At 44.0% G+C, this 18,906-nt stretch overlaps 1 protein-coding gene across 1 annotated transcript in view; it reads left to right on the forward strand.

Annotated features, from left to right (window-relative positions):
• LOC131190419 (vomeronasal type-2 receptor 26-like) overlaps nucleotides 1-1,163 on the forward strand; it is a 36,334-nt gene extending 35,171 nt beyond the window's left edge. The window contains exon 5 of the mRNA XM_058167740.1: nucleotides 253-1,163. Within this exon, the coding sequence (XP_058023723.1) occupies nucleotides 253-1,163 (911 nt within the window). The remainder of the gene's footprint in view (nucleotides 1-252) is intronic.
• The last annotated feature ends 17,743 nt before the right edge of the window (nucleotides 1,164-18,906 follow it).

The raw sequence follows: 18,906 nt of genomic DNA on the forward strand, positions 1-18,906 counted from the left end.
GTGTAAGGTTAAGAGTAACGTGGCGATGTTTCGACGAGGTCTCACTCATCATCTTCAGGCTGGTGCTTTCGGCTTCGTGCTTCTGTGACCAAAGTATTGTTCTATATATTAGAACAATGATATCTTTTATCTTTGTCTCTGGAGATGTTAAGAATTGCATCTCGGAACATGCCCCTGTTGTCTCAAGAAGATCTTTCTTGAATAACCAAAGAACAGAACATTAAAAAATATATTGCTTTTTGGTTTTCACAGATATGGAAAAATGCACCAAGTGTCCAGATGATGAATATCCAAATGAGGACCGAGTCCAGTGTATCCCTAAAGTTATAACCTTCCTGTCTTACGAAGAACATCTGGGCATCATCCTTGTCTCTCTTGTCTTATTTTTTTCCCTAACCACAGGCCTCATTCTAATCATATTCATTAAATACCTAGAAACTCCCATTGTCAAAGCTAATAACCGGGACCTCTCTTACATCCTTCTGGTTTCCCTCCTGCTTTGCTTCTTGTCTTCTTTTCTCTTCATTGGTCAACCAAAGAAAATCACCTGCCTTCTCCGACAAATACTTTTCAGCATCATCTTCTCAGTTGCCATTTCTTGTCTCTTGGCCAAAACCATCACAGTAGTGCTGGCTTTCCTGGCCACAAAACCAGGAAATCAAATGAAAAAATGGTTGGGGAAGAGCTTGACCAACTCCATCATCCTTTCTTGTTCTGCTGTCCAAATTATGACCTGCTCCATCTGGTTGGGGGTTTCTCCCCCATTCCCTGATGTTGACCTCCACTCTCAGCCAGGAGTGGCCATCCTGCAATGCAACGAAGGCTCTGTTGTCATGTTCTACATCACCCTCAGCTACATGGGCTTCCTGGCTGCCATCTGCTTCACGGTGGCTTTTCTGGCCAGGAATCTCCCTGCAGCCTTCAATGAGGCCAAGCTGATCACCTTCAGCATGCTGGTCTTCTGCAGTGTTTGGATTACCTTTGTCCCTACCTACCTCAGCACCAAAGGGAAATACACGGTGGCTGTTCAGATCTTCTCCATATTGTCCTCCAATGCTGGGCTGCTGGGCTGCATCTTCATCCCCAAGTGTTACATTATCATTCTAAGGCCAGAACTGAATACAAAGGAGCATCTAACAACCAGAAGAAATGGGAAAATTTGATACAGAAGAATTTCCACTCTCATCATATTCCAACGGGTCAAACCTAAAAAATGGGCCAGGCTGTTCTCTTACCATCAGCAGGACAATGTTTTTGCTTGAAATAATTTGGCACCCACCCTCTCCTGGGAAAATGAGATATTTTAGGAAATATTAAAAGGGCAAAATATTTCCCCTAGAAGGAAGGCAGAAGCTCAGCCCCCCCACTTTTGTCAATGGGCCATTAAGACCTGGGCCAGTCTATTCTACATTGCAAAGACCTACCTCCTTCAAGCAGAGCCATAATAGGAATTGCCCAAAGCCCCTTCATTACACTCATCACCGAGCAAGTTTTAATCAATCCTGGGACACAGACAACCTACAAAGTTACCCCTGCATGGCCCCATGGGAGTCTGACAACCAATCAGAATACAAGCTCAAATTCAAAAGCCCACAGAGGGCACAAAGCCCAGGCAGTCTCAGCATTTCTGCCCATTTTGCCCCAGGACCTCAAAACCATGTGGTCCTGTCCACCATTAAACCATCTTTCCAAACAGCCACCATGTTTCCAGTGCCTTTCTCCCCACTTGGACCTGAACCCAGATGGACATTTCTTCCAACAAGGTATACAAGGGAGTAATGGAGAATCTTGCACCCATTGAATCACTAGTAAGAAAGTAGAGTCTCATTTGGACCCATGAAAAAGAGGTGAAAAAGGTGGCCGCGGAAAAATTAGTCTTTTCGTCCCAATTACTTGTCTAAGGATTATTCTCTATACTATTTATGTTGTTTTGTATTTTCTATTACCTTAAACAAATGCTTCCAGTTGCACTCAGACCTTCTTTTCTTTTCTTTTCTTTTCTTTTCTTTTATGTGAAGAATAAATGTGCCTCTGGTGGCTCAACAGGCTAATGCAGTCTGTTATTAACACCAGCTGCTTGCAATTATTGCAGGTTCAAGTCCCACCAGGCCCAAGGTTGACTCAGCCTTCCATCCTTTATAAGGTAGGTAAAATGAGGACCCAGATTGTTGGGGGCAATAAGTTGACTTTGTATATAATATACAAATGGATGAAGACTATTGCTTGACATAGTGTAAGCCGCCCTGAGTCTTCGGAGAAGGGCGGGATATAAATGCAAAAAAAGAAAAAAGAAAGAAAAAGAAAAAAAGAAATACAGAAAATGGGAGTGAGGAGGGGAATGCAAAGTCTGAAATTCTTGTGACATTTTTGCCCTAAAGCCAACTTCTCAATCAGGAAAGATTTCCATTTAGGCCCTTCTGGGCCAGTGTGAGACATGAACTGCAGCTGACTCCATTTTATTTTTTAATTTACATTTATATCCCGCCCTTCTCCGAAGACTCAGGGCGGCTTACAGTGTATAAGGCAATAGTCTCATTCTATTTGTATATTTACAAAGTCAACTTATTGCCCCCCCAACAATCTGGGTCCTCATTTTACCTACCTTATAAAGGATGGAAGGCTGAGTCAACCTCGGGCCGGGCTTGAACCTGCAGTAATTGCAGGCTGCTGTGTTCTAATAACAGGCTTCTTACAGCCTGAGCTATTACGGCTATTACTCCATCTGTCTCTGCCCAAAGTCTCCACTGGAGGATTCCATCGAAGAGCAGAGATAAAACTTTTGAGAATAATAATTTTCCTTCTCACGAGAGATCCCTGGCTAATTCAACTAGTTCTTGGACTCAGAGTTTGTTGGGCATTTCTCTGGAGAGAAATGAAAGGGAAATAATCCCCATATAGTTCATAATGATAGGGCTGAGTGAGAATTAAATCCGTCATCGAGAATTGAAAGGTTTGGAAGCTGCATCCTTGAAATTGGCCCCAGAGAGAATACACGGCACCTGTGGCTGAAGAAAAATAAATTTGATATTTGTTGGCAAAGTGGCTAAAGAGAAAACCCCAGGGGCTAATTAGTGCCTGAGCGTGACACTGATCTGAAACAGCTGCCTGCTAAATGGGAGCCAAAATTTACTTTGATTTTGAAAGCCAACGCTCAAGGGGATCACCACATAAAGGCTCGTGCAATAGTGTCCTAAGTCCCCAAGAACAAAATCAATCTCAGTCAAAAACCAGTCATCAGAACTTTGCATGGTTAAAAAAAAATATATCACAAACGCAGAATGGGAGAGTGTTTCTGCATCTTTGGAAATGAGTTCTTGTCTACAGGCACACTTCCAGCTCTGCAAAGGAGCTGTGATAGGTGTCCTGCTTCTACCCTATAATTATGGAAGCACTGGGGGTTTCTTCCTTTTTCTCTCTCCAGGAATTGTTCAACTGTCACCTTGCCCAGTGAATGGCAAATACAAGCAATAATGCAAAGTTATGTATCCTGAGCCACAAAGCTCTAAAAATATAGAATATTCATGGTTGACCTACAATTTAGACGCTGTGTGCCTCTGCATAATTTCAGACTTTGGCTTGTCTGCTCTCAGGCCGCTGTTCTTCTAGAAAGTTATGTTTCAAAATATGACGAATCAGTCAGTGGTGGGATTCAGCCAGTTCGCACCACTTCGGGAGAACCGGTTGTTAACTTTCTGAGCAATTTGGTAAATTGGTTGTTGGAAGAAATCATTAGGGCAGAGAACCGGTTGTTAAATTACTTGAATCCCACCACTGGAATCAGTCCTCCATGATTCATTTCAATCTATTTCCAGATGGATGTTGTGCCTCGCTGCCCCCGCCCCCCACAGCCGGGCCCCTCTCATCTCCTGCTATCTCAGCCAGAGACTGATAGTACAGAAGAATGTCCTGGCATGCCTCCAGCCACCAGCCCTGGCACCATGCCCGGACAAACCGAGCAAACAAACCTCCCTCCGATAGCATATGCGCCTGAAGCCAGCCACGAGCTGGGATTACCAACAGCTGGAGATGAAACGATGCAATGGATAGATCCATGCTTCCGGAGAATGGAGAGGCGACATCAGCAAAAGGAAGGGAGGGGCAGGCCTGGATACGTGCTGAATCATGGAGCCACACCCCATGGCCTATATAAAGGATCTGCTTTCTGGCATTCTCTGAGTCAGGCAAAATTTAATCTGGATTGCTGAAGTCACACCTTGGATTCCTGCCTGCCCTGAGGACTCTGGTAGGACTTTGGCAGAGCTGCAGAGGCAGGCTTGATACGGACTTCCCTGACTCGGCCGTCAGAGGAGGAGTGGGACACAACAGATGTTAAGATTATTTTAATCAATCTTGACCCAGGGAGTTTCATGGACACATCAAAATCCAAGGCCTCAATAGCCACTTTGGTCTTAGGTTCACCACAAGTTCTAAGATACAGTCCCTCTTTCCTTTCATCAAACTCGTTCATTCACTTGTTGGTGAATCCAAGATACAGAATAGAACTGTGATGGCGAACCTATAGCACATGTGCCACAGGTGGCATGCGTAGCCATATCTGTGGGAAAACGAGCTCAGCTCCGGTCTTCCCCACCCCCGCACGAAGGCCCTCCGGAGGCCAGAAACTGCCCGTGTGCCAACTTCCGGTTGGACAGGAAGTGACTTTTTTGCTGTCCCCAGCAAAACTCTAGGAGTCTCTGGAGGCTGGGGACAGGAAAAAATGTCACTTCCTGTCCAACCAAAAGTTGGCAGACGGGCAGTTTCTGGCTTCCAGAGGGCCTCCGGGGGGGGGGGGGGGCATTTCCTCTTTCCAGACTCATAGAGAGGCTCTGGAGCCAGGTGAGAAAGAAAAACAGGCCTATCGGGCCATTGCATGGCAGCAGCGGGATGGGAGTGGGGTCACGCGCTCATGCGCAGGGGCATGGCATATAGAATTATGGGTGTGGGAATGCATGTGCGTGACCCCCCCCACCCCCGCCTCCTGGCACGTGATGGCAAAAAGGTTAGCCATCACTGGAATAAAACATTGTAACTAAATTCAGTAGTTCATGGTTTTTATAAGATAAATCATCGATAAGCACTCCTTGGATGCATTTTCTCAGCCAGCTTGATAACCACAGCAGCATATTGCCCTTCATCCCAAACCTCCTAATGAAAATATTGGGGTTCCTCCATTAAATGTTTTAGAGCACCCATCCGATAAAAATAACAAAGAGTTAGGCAACTTGCAGACCTCAGTTAAAAGTTAAGAATAGTGATGGCTTGGAACAAATAAAATGTGTATTAGATCAGGGCAGGGGTGAAATCTAAAATTTTTCCCTACTGGTTTTGTGGGTGTGGCTTAATTGGTGGGTGTGGCTTGGTGGTCAGGTGACTGAATGGGCATGGTCAATAATAATAAATAATAAAAATAATAAAGTATACAAAACTTGGGAGGCACCGGTCTACTTTCTTTAAAAATAGAGGCTTCAGTCTACCAATTGCCTTTTACTGAGAGGCCCTGGTCTACCACTTGCCTTTTACTGAGACACCAGTCTACCTTCTTTAGAAATAGAGGCCCCGGTCTTCCAATTGTGTTTTACTGAGAGGCACCAGTCTACCAAGTGCCTTTTTTTGGCAGGCACCGGTCTATCTTCTTTAAAAATAGAGGCACCGGTCTACTAGCTGCCCACAGTGCTGATCAGCTGTAGTGTGGCCATTTGAAGTGCCGCGGCAGTTATTAAAGGCCGTTTGCAGCTATATCACCACCGAGAGCTTCAGGGACAGAGAAGAGGAACAGCAAGGCGTGGGCGGTGGGAGGGGGGCAGGGATTTTTTGCTACCGGTGCTCCAAACTACCTGCTTCCATCGCTACTGGATCGCAAGATCCGGTCCAAACCGGATCAGGGGTCACCAACCTTTCAGATCTCAGGGACCACTAAATTCATAATTTTAAATCCCGTGGACCACTAATATGATCTGCATAATGACCAGATGGGTGGGCGTGGCTAGGTGATGATGTGACTAGGTGGGTGTGACCAACTTAATGGCACTCACGTTGAGGGGTGCCTTGCCAACCTCTACTCACCCCTCCCCTCCCACCCACTCCTTGCCTGCCTGCTCCAGCTTCTGAGGGCCCCAACAGGAAGCAGTTGTTGGAGCTAAGCAGCCACCATGAGAAAGAGTTGGCAAAACAGGTGGCTCAGTTCAAATTGGATCTGACCAAGAAGGAGGCTCAGCAAAAGCACCTCACTGAGGACTACAAGCAGAGGGAAGACTTGCGGGAGTGCAAGGCCAGGTACCGGCGCCTGGAGGCTCAGCAGGCTGAGATGGTCAGCCAGTTCCAGGCCATGATGCAGTCCCACTGGAACAAGGCCCTCCGGCTCTTTGCCGCCAGTGGCGCGTCCCTCCAGCCTTCACCCAAAGCCCCACACTAGGAGGCTGAAGAAGACCCCAAGTCAGAATTTCTGCCCCCCTCCGACCCACACAAAAAAATCCTGAAGTGGGAGACTCTGCAGCAAGTGTTCATTGCACATATCCGGCCCACGGCCCATAGTTTGAGGATCTGTTCTGTCCCCTCCCAACCTCAGCCACATGAGCTGGCTAAACGAGCCAGTAATTGAGTTCACGGCTGCTATCAGTCCTGGGAGGGAATCTGCAGCTGCCTGCCAAAGTCTCCCTTATCTTGGGGTTGCCGGGGAACCAGGAAGTCAGCAATCCAGGCTGAATGTTCAGCTCAATTCTCCACGAGTCAAAGAGTTCAGCTCAATTTTTGCTCGTCACGGAGCAGAAGAGCAGCCAGGGCTGCTTTTATACTCTGTGGGGTGTGGCTCCATGACTCAGCACTTTCTAGGCCTGCCCCACCCCTTCCTTTGTTGTAGCTGCCTCTCGTATCTCCAAAACCTGGGATCTAGCAAGGCCTGGTGGCCATCAGCCGGGTCTGGAGGCGTGGCCTGGGGGGGGAGAGTCAGGACATGGTGGCCTCGTTATCTCCTCCACCTGGCCTGCCTCTGGCTCCTGGAGCTGAGCCAGAGGAGCCGGTGCTCCAGAGGTAAGTCCTGATGGCCCTTCCTCCTCACTTTCCGAGTCACTTTCTGGCAGGGGGTCTGGCTCGGGGGGGTGTGGCGCAGACACAACAGGACCCCTGATTTAGTGCAATATAAAAAATGCAAATAATTTTTCTGCAGACCACCAAAATTTTCTCACGGACCACCAGTTGGTGACCCCTGTATTAGATTACTCATGGAGCATTCATTAGCCAAGGCTTAGGAATAGGGACAGCTAGAGATCAATAGAGCAAATTGTAGAATTATTACTAAAATGTTTATTTGATGATATTTCTTATTATCCCACTTTGTCCCACCTTCTCCTTTAATGGAAATGTATAACGCTTTCTTAATCCTTTGTTCTTGGCTCTCTTAGCATTTTGGCCAGGAGCCCTTTTCCTTGGACCACTCCAATAAAAAGCAATCAAAACCTAGACCTCATGTCTGGCGTCCTTTGTTTCCTTAGCACCAGGCTCAGACCTGAATTGAGGACAACAGTATATACCAAAGTGTCAAATTTGCGGCCCATGGGCCATGCCCACCCCCATTTTAGCAAAGGGGGAAAAAGTTGGGATACGACATGGGACGACAATGTGATGATGTGTGTTTGACACCCGGTATATATTGATGACTGCTCTAACAAGGAGCTCTGTCCATCTTGAAGAATCTGGCAGAACACCAGTTCTCCATGTTTCCCAAATATAAAAGATCAGTCAGTCCATTTTTCTTCAGGATATGAAGAGCTGCACAAATGAGGAATGGTTTCCTTATGAAGTTTGTGGGTTCTTCATACCTGGAGATTTCTAAGTAGGGGCTATAGGCAGACGCTTCTGATAGATGGTTTGAATGGTTTATTCAGATAATGCAGAGCATTCATCTAGATGGTTTTTGTAGTCCATTTCAAATCTACTATTTTATTTTCCCACTAGCCCCAATGCTGTGTATTCATTCATTTTGTTTATCAATCAATCGATTTATCAATCAATCAATTGTTTATCAATCAATCGATTTAAGCCAACACAATTCTGGGCTGCATAAACAGAGGGATAGAATCAAGATCACGTGAAGTGTTAATACCACTTTATGAGAGACGACTTCCGGTATCCAGCGGCAACGGACGTCTGGAAGGCTTCTCCTGCCTCCAGCGCCCGAATCCGGCCGCCGCCGAGGCCCTCAGGGGCCAGGTGTTCCGAAAAGGACACCTGCCGCACGGACGGCTCGCCAGGGGTCTCCCAGCCGACATACAGGACTGTGGGGACCGATGCTGGCGCGTCCTAGGCTCGGCGGGGTTCGGAGGCCACAGGCCGCGGCCATTATTTTGGTCGTCGCCTGGGCCGCTGTGGCCCGTGGCACCGGGCATTGATTTATAACTGCAGCAGCCTGGTGGTGAACAGGGCACGGAGAAGAATTGAGGAGGAGAAGGGAAGGGAATATCGGTAAACGTGAGTGGACTGCTCCGGAGTGCGGGGGGGTGTTTTCTCCCCTGCGGTTGGAAGGAGCACGAGTTATTCTGGAGAGAGGAGAACTTAAAATAAGAAGATTACCGGTTTTGTGGAGCTCTGGAGAGAAGAGGTGATGGAGAAATTTAGGAGGGAAGGTTTGAGGCCCCCCCTCCTTCTGGGGAACAGTGGTGGCGTCCAGCTTCCGCCTTCACTATGAGAATTTTGATGACATCACTTGCCTTCGGCTTCCTGGTTGACTAACTGTACTCTGGACTCGTTGCTCCTGTGAGTGCCCCCTGGTGGATCCGGAGGAAATTACAAGGATACCGTGCCTGCCTGAGGATTTTGTATTTTTTTCCTTAATGGCAAAAGGTCAGAGACCAACTGCTGGAGAGATGGAGAGAATTTTGGAAAAGTTATCTAATATGGACAAGAAATTGGATGAAATAAGAGCAGAAATTGTGACTATCCAAAAGGATTTAAAGGATACTCAACAAGTTTCAGCAGAAAACAAGCAGAAAGTGGAAGGTTTGGAGGGTGAGATGGGCAGTGCAGAAAAGAGAGGAGACGACAGGCAATGCTGTGCTTGGACTACAGATGGATAAAATGTCTTATTTCCTTAGGTTTCAAAATTTGGAAGAAGTGGACCAAGAAGACTTGAGAGATGTTGTGACTAAATTGTTGGGAGAATTTCTTGGGAGAGGTGTTGATTTCATGAATTGGGATGTGGATCGAGTTTATAGAGTTAATTCAATATGCACGCACGCATGCAGTTCCCAGAGAGGTTCATGTCAAATTTGTGAGAAGAGAGACGAGAGATGAAATTCTTAGAAAACATAGGAGTGGGGCACTGATTTACAGGGGCAGGGAGATAGCCATTCTGAGGCAGATTCCCAGACAGGTACGTGAAAAAAGAAAGAAATATTATTTTTTGTCAAGCAAATTGTACCAGAAGGAGTGGGCTTCAGATGGCTGATGCCAGAGGGATTGATGATTTTCCGGGAGGGCATTACGAAAAAATCAGTACAATATGGAGGCTACGGCCTATGTGGAGGAACACAAAGCCTTCCTGGAATCAGATGACCCAGGAATTGAAGAAGGGGAGGTTATAGATCATGGGGCTGAAGCGGCTGCCGCTGTTGCGGCCCTGGAGTTGGGTCAGGCTGAACCCAGAGTTCTGAGATCCAAAACTAGGAAGTGATAAAGATATTTGGGATTGTGTTGGTTTTCCTTATTCTCTTTTGTACGATATTCTGTTTATTCTTGACTCTTCTTTATTACGTATTTAAAATTTGCAAACTTAGCTACTTCGTGTCACCTGCTTGCCTTATGGCTGTTGTATGTGTTAAAAAATTTGAGTAAAATTCTTATTTTAGATAAGAAAAATGAAAATTTACCATACCTGATATGTATTTGTATAAACCTTTTTTGACTAATAAAAACTTTTTGAATAAAAAAAAAAAAAAAAAAAAAATACCACTTTATAATGCCTCGGTAAGGCCACACTTGGAATACTGCATTCAGTTTTGGTCGCCACGTTGTAAAAAGGATGTTGAGACTCTAGAAAGAGTGCAGAGAAGAGCAACAAAGATGATTAGGGGACTGGAAGCTAAAACATATGAAGAACGGTTGCAGGAACTCAATATGCCTATTTAATGAAAAGAAGGACTAGGGGAGACATGATAGCAGTGTTCCACTATCTTAGGGGTTTCCACAAAGAAGAGGGAGTCAAACTATTCTCCAAAGCACCTGAGGGTAGAACAAGAAGCAATGGGTGGAAACTAATCAAGGAGAGAAGCAACCTAGAACTAAGGAGAAATTTCCTGACAGTTAGAACAATTAATCAGTGGAACAACTTGCCTGCAGAAGTTGTGAATGCTCCAACACTGGAAATTTTTAAGAAAATGTTGGATAACCATCTGACTGAAATGGTGTAGGGTTTCCTGCCTGGGCAGGGGGTTGGAGTAGAAAACCTCCAAGGTCCCTTCCAACTCTGATATTATTATTATTATTATTACTATTATTATTACTATTATTATTGCTATTATTATTATTATTATTATTATTATTATTATTATTATTATTGTTGTTGTTGTTGTTGTTGTTGTTGTTGTTGTTATTGTTATTGTTATTATCTATTTATATGCACACTTTTTGATTTGAAAGACTTTTTCTTTCAAATAACTTTTTCACAGTTGAATATCCAGTGTGAAAATCAAGAAAAACATCAGATTGTTTGCTTATTTGATTTAGATTCTATCTGACTCCAGAATGACCCTGGATGGCTCACAATATGACAAAGAAAATCCAAATACAATATAGATAAAGGTAAAGGTTCCCTTCACACATATGTGCTAGTCGTTCCCGACTCTAGGGAGTGGTGCTCATCTCTGTTTCAAACCTGAAGAGCCGGCACTGTCCAAAGACATCTCCGTGGTCATGTGGCCGGCATGACTAAATGCCAAAGGTGCACAGAACGTTGTTACCTTCCCACCAAAGGTGGTCCCTATTTTTCTACTTGCATTTTTTACGTGCTTTCGAACTGCTAGGTTGGCAGAAACTGGGACAAGTAACGGGAGCTCACCCCGTTACGCAGCAGCACTAGGGATTTGAACTGCTGAACTGCTGACCTTTTGATTGACAAGCTCAGCATCTTAGCCATTGAGCCACCCTGTCCCTAAAAATACAATATAAACAAGTATAAATAAAGAACAAGTGTCCATGTTACAATGGTACTGAAAAAAGTGACATGACCATATTCTACACTTATCACTGTTGCAGCATCACCATGGTCATGTGATCAAAATTCAGATGTTTGGCAACCAACTCATATTTATGATGATTGCAGTGCCCTGGGGTCACGTGATCAACCTTTGTGACCTTCTGATATGCAGTCAGTTGGGAAGCCAGATGCGCATGCGCTCAAGAGCTTGTTTGGGCTTATTATCAGGGGATGTCTTATTTTTGGGGAAACAGGGCATCTCACTTAGCGGCCCTTCCCCTGGGGGCCGCCAGCCGACATTGCTTGGCTGATGGCACCCTGAGAAGACCCTCTCTGTGTGAGCGTACGGGTCGGTGGGAGGCGTAAGGTAACAGCAGGCGGTCCCGTAAGTACCCGGGCCCTAAGCCATGGAGTGCTTTGAAGGTGGTAACCAAAACCTTAAAGCGCACCCGAAAGACCACAGGTAGCCAGTGCAGTCTGCGCAGGAGCGGTGTTACGTGGGAGCAACATGTGGCTCCCTCAATCACTCGCGCAGCTGCATTCTGAACTAACTGAAGCCTCTGAGTGCACTTCAAGGGGAGCCCCATGTAGAGAGCATTGCAATAATCCAAACGGGAGGTAACAAGAGCATGAGTGACCATGCATAAGGCATCCCGGTCAAGGAAGGGGCGCAACTGGCGGACCAAGCGCACCTGGTAAAAAGCTCTCCTGGAGACGGCCACCAGGTGATCTTCAAACGACAGCCGTCCATCCAGGAGAACACCCAAGTTGCGCACCCTTTCCATTGGGGCCAATGACCATCATTCAAAGGCCTCAATTCTGCCCTTTCAATATTTCCTAAAATATCTCATTTTCCTAAGAGTGGGGTGGGTGCTAACTTCCTACAGGAGCACTAGTAATTTTTCACTAACAATGCTTTTCTCCTGCTACTCCTCTGTGGATAGGGCTGCAAAGAAGTTCAGGATCCCAAGAGAAGTTCCTTTTCACTGTCATGATCACCATCCTGGGATTTGAGGTTTCTTCTGCTACTTCTCCAGTGATTGACTTTGTGGTAAACATCAGACTAAAAACAACACGGAAGGGATCTTGCCTCAGAAAAAGATAAATGCACTATGTCAAACTCCGTATGGCACAGGTTTTGGGACAGGCAGAAATTGTGCCTGTGAATATACCTTTTCCTCCTTTTCCAAGTGAAGTTTGGTTTGTCTGTGTCTGAATCAGGAACCCCCTGGCATTTCTATCGTATCAGAGTATTTTACATTCTTCTATATCTTCTTTATGTTTGTGTTTAGAAAAGCGAAAGGAATTTATTTATTTTTATTTATTTATTCGTCGAGTACATATTAGATAAGATATGTAAGTATAAGCATGAATTGAATACATAAAATGAATAGAATAGAATAGAATAGCATTTTTATTGGCCAAGTGTGATTGGACACACAAGGAATTTGTCTTGATGAATATGCTCTCAGTGTACATAAAAGAATACAATTAAAGGAAACATTAGGACAGGGACGGTAGGCACGCTGGTGCTCTTATATACGCCGTTTACAGACCTCTTAGGAATGGGGTGAGGTCAACAGTAGACAGTCTAAGGTTAAAGTTTTGGGGGGTTGGGGAAGAAACCACAGAGTCAGGTAGTGCATTCCAGGCATTGACCAGTCTGTTGCTGAAGTCATATTTTCTGCAATCAAGTTTGGAGTGGTTTACCTTAAGTTTGTATCTATTGTGTGCTCGTGTATCGTTGTGGTTGAAGCTGAAGTAGTCATTGACAGGTAGGACATTGTAGCAGATGATTTTATGAGCTGTGCTTGAATTGATTCAGCCCCATGAATTATGGACCTCCTGTTCCTGCTTCTGATGCTACTGGTGCCCCAGCCAGTCTCTGGGAAGCTTAGAATGAAGTGCCCACTGAATTTGGACAACCGGCATGAACAAAGTCCACCAAGTTATTACAAGCCAGGAGATCATCTGATCAGCGTGGTCACCACTGCAACATCAATATCAGATATATCGTTGCCTTTCAACGTGGCTCCTTATGCTCCATCTCACTGGTACGGCATTCAGTGGGAGGCATTCTCTCCATTTGCAGTTGTAACTCTTTCCTTCTTTTCTTCTTTTTCACAGACCGATTTTCCTGCCACATCTAAACAGCTGAAAAAACTTCTGATTATTTTCCTTCTACCCTGTCCGGAATTCATTAATTCAATACTGACTTGTCTTTAAAGTAGCTATTGAAAGGACTGCAGTTTCCTAGGTCCAGCCCCAGTCCTTCGGGAGAAGGGCGGTATACAAATTTAATAAATAAAATAAATAAATAAAATTCCATCCTTTTTTTAAATAAATGCTCGTTGATATTCATTGCCTGATCCTTGCTGGAATAGACCAGGGCTTGTTTTTAAGGTTGCTTTTTTCTGGGTTACTTATAAGACATCCTCTTCCTTTTATGGCAGTTCTAGTTTAATGACAGAATGAAATTTCATCCTACTTATTACACAGGTGAAAATCCGCACTACTAAAATTATGATATTTTTGTCATCATCCTAACATTCAAATTAACAAATTAACTGGTGGTAGGTGAATATCATGGCTAGGTGGTTCAGTGGCTAAGGTGCTGAGCTTGGCAGTTCGGCGGTTCGAATCCCTAGTATAGGTTTCCTCCGTGAGCAGGGGCTTGGACTAGATGACCTCCAAGGTCCCTTCCACCTCTATTAATGTTATTATTTGCCTCTGGTTTTGGATCAGTATCCAAACCAGGCTTGGATCAGGCTTTAGACTCAGCAGGCAAAGAGGAATATTTATTATTTTTTAAAAAATGTTATTTCTCTTGATGGGAAAGTTGATGATAAATGTTTTTTTTACAGGTCCACACCATCTGATGGGTTATCTACTGATAAGGCTAGATTCCTCCGATTCATTTTTGCCATTCATACGGTCAACAAGAGTAAAAGGCTCTTGCACAATCTCACACTTGGGTACAACATCCGTGATAACTCTTTGAACACGCTTTGTACTTCAGAGGCTTTGCTGGACATGCTCTCTACTGGAGAAGCCAATGTTCCCAACTATAGCTGCGGAAGGAAGGACAACCTTTTGACTCTTGTTGATGCAGCTCGAAGGGACATCTCCATCCAGATGTCAACTTTAGTAGGCACCTACAAAATCCCACAGGTCTCTCTCTGTGTGTTTCTATGTTTGGTAAAGTGAGTACAGAGGTTCTCAGTGAGCAGTAGATTCATTCTTATCTTGTCTATGGAATTTAAGAGGTGCTCTTCACCATGGCCATTGTAGTCGTCATGGATGGGGATGGGATCCACAGTGGGGAGGGGGCAAGGATCAAGGCAGCCATATCTTCTCATGACACTATTCCCCATTGCTTTGGGGGCTTCTGCTGCACACATGTGAAAGTACTTTGATTCAACTCAATGGATTTAAGCGTCTTGCCTTCCTGAAGGGCCGACTGGGTAGGTTATTCTTGAAAATTATGCTTAGCTTGCCAAATGCCAGTCAACCACATTTAACACGCTGTTCAATTTCTTTTATTGTATTGCCTTCCATTGAGATTGGCAAAGGTATATGTAGTGGTCTACTTCATCTATTTCATTTGTTGTTATTGTTGTTGTTAGTTGCGAATTCATATCTGACCCATCGCAACCCCATGGACAATGTTCCTCGAGGCCTTCCTGTCCTCTACCATCCTCTGGAGTCCATTTAAGCTCATGCCTACTGCTTCAGTGACTCCATCCAGCCACCTCATTCTCTGTTTTCCCCTTCTTCTTTTGCCCTCAATCTTTCCCAGTATTAGGCTCTTCTCCAGTGAGTCCTTCCTTCTCATTAGGTGGCCAAAGTATTTCAGTTTCATCTTCAGGATCTGGCCTTCTAAAGAGCAGCCAGGGTTGATCTCCTCTAGGACTGACCGGTTTGATCGCCTTGCAGTCCAAGGGACTCGCAGGAGTCTTTTCCAGCACCATAGTTCAAAGGCCTTAATTCTTTGGCACTCAACCTTTCTTATGATCCAATCTATTTCATTTCCAGATATAATTTTCTTTCTTTCTTTGTTGAATTGATTAAATATAACCTGACTCTTTTCCAAGTTTATTTTTAAGCCGAATGGCTCTCCTGCTTTGTGCAGCTCTTGTATGTGTTTTTGTAGCTCTTGTGGGTCTTGTGAGAAGAGAACAACATCATCTGCAAACCTTAAGTGATTTAAATAGGCGCCGTTGATTTTAATTCCATCTTTTGTCTAGTCTATTTCTCCAAGGCAGGCTGAGAAAAGGATAATTGATAGTATCGCCTTGTAAGACACTTCATTCTATGTTGATTTCCACTTTAAGATCATTAAGGCAAATTGTTGCCATTGTTTTTTCATATATTGATTGCAGTAAGTTTATGTATTATTGTATTTTTATTCTTATTATTTGTTCCTCAATTGGTTTCTTTTCTTTTATGTTTGTATAATGTTTTGGACAGGAAAGCCTGGAGGAATGTTGTCCATTGGGTCACGATGGGTCGGACACGACTTCGTGACTAACAACAACATATTGTTTTGTTAATGTTGTCTGTTTATATCCTGTATCTTTGGCCCAATGACTAACAAACAATAAACTATTCTAAGAGCTGCAGTGGCACAGTGGTTAGAATGCAGTACTGCAGGCTACTTCTGCTGATCACTGGCTGCCAGCAGTTTGGCAGTTCGGGTCTCACCGGCTCAAAGTTGACTCAGTCTTCCATCCTTCTGAGGTTGGTAAAATGAAGAGCCAGATTGTTGAGGTAATATGATGACTCTAAACCACTTAGAGAGGTCTGTAAAAGCACTGTGAAGAGGTATATAAGTCTAATAGGGCCGTAATAGCTCAGGCTGTTAGAAGCCTGTTATTAGAACACAGCAGCCTGCAATTACTGCAGGTTCAAGCCCGGCCCGAGGTTGACTCAGCCTTCCATCCTTTATAAGGTAGGTAAAATGAGGACCCAGATTGTTGTGGGGGGCAATAAGTTGACTTTGTAAATATACAAATAGAATGAGACTATTGCCTTATACACTGTAAGCCGCCCTGAGTCTTCGGAGAAGGGCGGGATATAAATGTAAATAAAATAATAATAATAATAATAGCTATTGCTAATAAGTTCATAAGAAACAAGTTGAATTTGTTTAAACCTAATATTTTGGACTTAATCTATCCTTAAATAGGGACGCGGTGGCTCAGGGGCAAGGACATTGAGCTTGTCGATCAAAAGGTCGGCAGCTCGGCGGTTCGAATCCCTAGTGCTGCCGTGTAACGGGGTGAGCTCCGGTTACTTGTCCCAGCTTCTGCCTGCCAACCTAGCAGTTTCGAAAGCACATAAAAATGCAAGTAGAAAAAATAGGGACCACTTTGGTGGGAAGGAAACAGCGTTCCGTGCGCCTTTGGCGTTGAGTCATGCCGGTCACATGACCACGGAGACGTCTTTGGACAGCGCTGGCTCTTCGGCTTTGAAACGGAGATGAGCACCGCCCCCTAGAGTCGGGAACGACTAGCACGTATGTGCGAGGGGAACCTTTACCTTTACCTTTACTATCCTTAAATATAAAAAATAATTCTTCATTGCTTTTTTAGATCAGTTATGTAACTGTTTCAGAGGCTCTGAATGATAAAAGTCAATTCCCCTTTTTCCACCGGATGCTCCCAAAAGATGGGATTCAGTACCCAGCAATTATCCAACTGCTCCTCCATTTCAGATGGACCTTGATTGGTCTCTTTGCTTCAGGCACAGAGAATGGAGAGAATTTCATAAGGACTTTCACTCCTATGCTTGTCAGGAATGGAATTTGTGTAGTTATATCACAACGATTCTCAACAACTAGACACACAGCACCCCTCAGGGATGCCCTCTCTAAGTGGAGAAAAGTCAATGTCTTTGTTCATTTCATTGAATATACTCCTCTTTTGGACAGAATTTTTCCTTTCCATTTAACACTTCCATGTTTGCCAGGACCAATTGAAGGGAAAGTCTGGATTACCACAACCTTTGGAACGTATTCATTGAAACAGCACAAGGTTCTTCAATATGTCCATAGTATTTGGTCCATTGCTTTTCAGGGGAAAAAAATCCCAAAAGATGATGCCATTGAACCTTATTTATTTGTTGATCTCCAATATGAAGACCAGTCTTTTCACTGTTCTTTTTCAAAGCATTTCTTTTCTGTCAATGGTCGGAGAAGATGCATCCAGAAAGCCGCACTGGAGACCCAACAGGGAAGGAACAGGTTACGGATCTCAAATAATATCCATGTTTATAGTATTGTTAAAACTCTGGCACATGCCCTGAATGCTGCATATTCCTCCCGATCCAACAGGAGAAAGAAGGAGGGTGAAGACAGCCTGGGGGCTCCAAGGCTGCAGCCATGGCAGGTATGGTGTCCAAACAAGGAACCATCAAAGTTAGTTGTCTACGGAGATTCTCAGTCGTCCAGGTCATAACTATCTCAAAGTTGCTTTTTCCAAAAGGATAGAATAACAGAGTTGGAAGGGACCTTGGAGGTCTTCTAGTCCAACTCCCTGCTTAGGCAGGAAATCCTACACCACTTCAAACAAATGATTATCCAACATCTTCTTAAAAATTTCCAATGTTGGAACATTCACTTCTGCAGGCAAGTTGTTCTACTTATTAATTGTTCTGTCAGGACATTTCTCCTAAGTTCTAAGTTGCTTTTCTCCTTGATTAGTTTCCACCCATTGCTTCTTGTCCTGCCTTCAGGTGCTTTGGAGAATAGTTTGACTCCCTCTTCTTTGTGGCAACCCCTGAGATATTGGAACACTGCTATCATGTCTCCCCTAGTCCTTCTTTTCATTAAGGCATCTGGACTTCCCTGTTTGTTTGTTTGTTTTTAATTTTTAACAATGTTTTGCTGTTTGATGTTTGATGACAACATAGTTGTCATCCAAGAAGCTACTTCAGTTCTAATTGACTTAGAACAGTTCTAAGAATGTTCCTTCTAACTGCCAAATTTTGTCCATTATTTATTTCATCAATATATATTTTGCCAATGTATGAATTACTAACATTGCTAAACCTTCCCCACCCCACAATGGAAGATAATGGTAATACTTGTTCCTGAAACAATTCAGTTCAGGCAATTGCCTGCCTGAATTGAATTGCATTGCATTGAATTGAAAACTAAGCATACAGTGTTTCAGATTTAATCAACTGTTGATGAAAGATACAAATGTTAAAAGACCACATGGGACAAGAAACTAAGATTTTTTTTAAAAAAAAATGGGAATGAATTCATTCTAGTTCCACCCCTTTCTTGAGAAGAATGAGTTTTGGAATCTTTCCCACTTGAAACTCTACTTGGACCAAAATGGAGATGTAGCAGCAGATCTGGACTTTGGGGTCTTGATGATTCTCTCCAACGAGGATCCCATCAGAAAGAAATTTGGGAGTTTCGAAAGAGAGAGACTTATTATCAACCAAGATGCTCTTGCATGGCTAAAGTTTCACAACAAGGTGGGGAAAATATTGGAGACGTTTCTCTAATTTCCAAAGCCTTAGGACCCATTTCTGGTGGGCTAAGCCTAAATACCAAGGTAGTTAAGCTTCAGTGAGAATTGAATGGAACACTTAGACAGCTTGGAAAGCAACAGTACTTCAGATGCTACAATATGGAACGTCCTTTAAGCCTGATTAGGCCATGTCCAACATGGGATGGTGGATAACTATACTTTATAGAATAGAATTTT

The sequence above is a fragment of the Ahaetulla prasina genome, chromosome 2 (assembly GCF_028640845.1).
Source record: "Ahaetulla prasina isolate Xishuangbanna chromosome 2, ASM2864084v1, whole genome shotgun sequence".
NCBI lineage: Eukaryota > Metazoa > Chordata > Lepidosauria > Squamata > Colubridae > Ahaetulla > Ahaetulla prasina.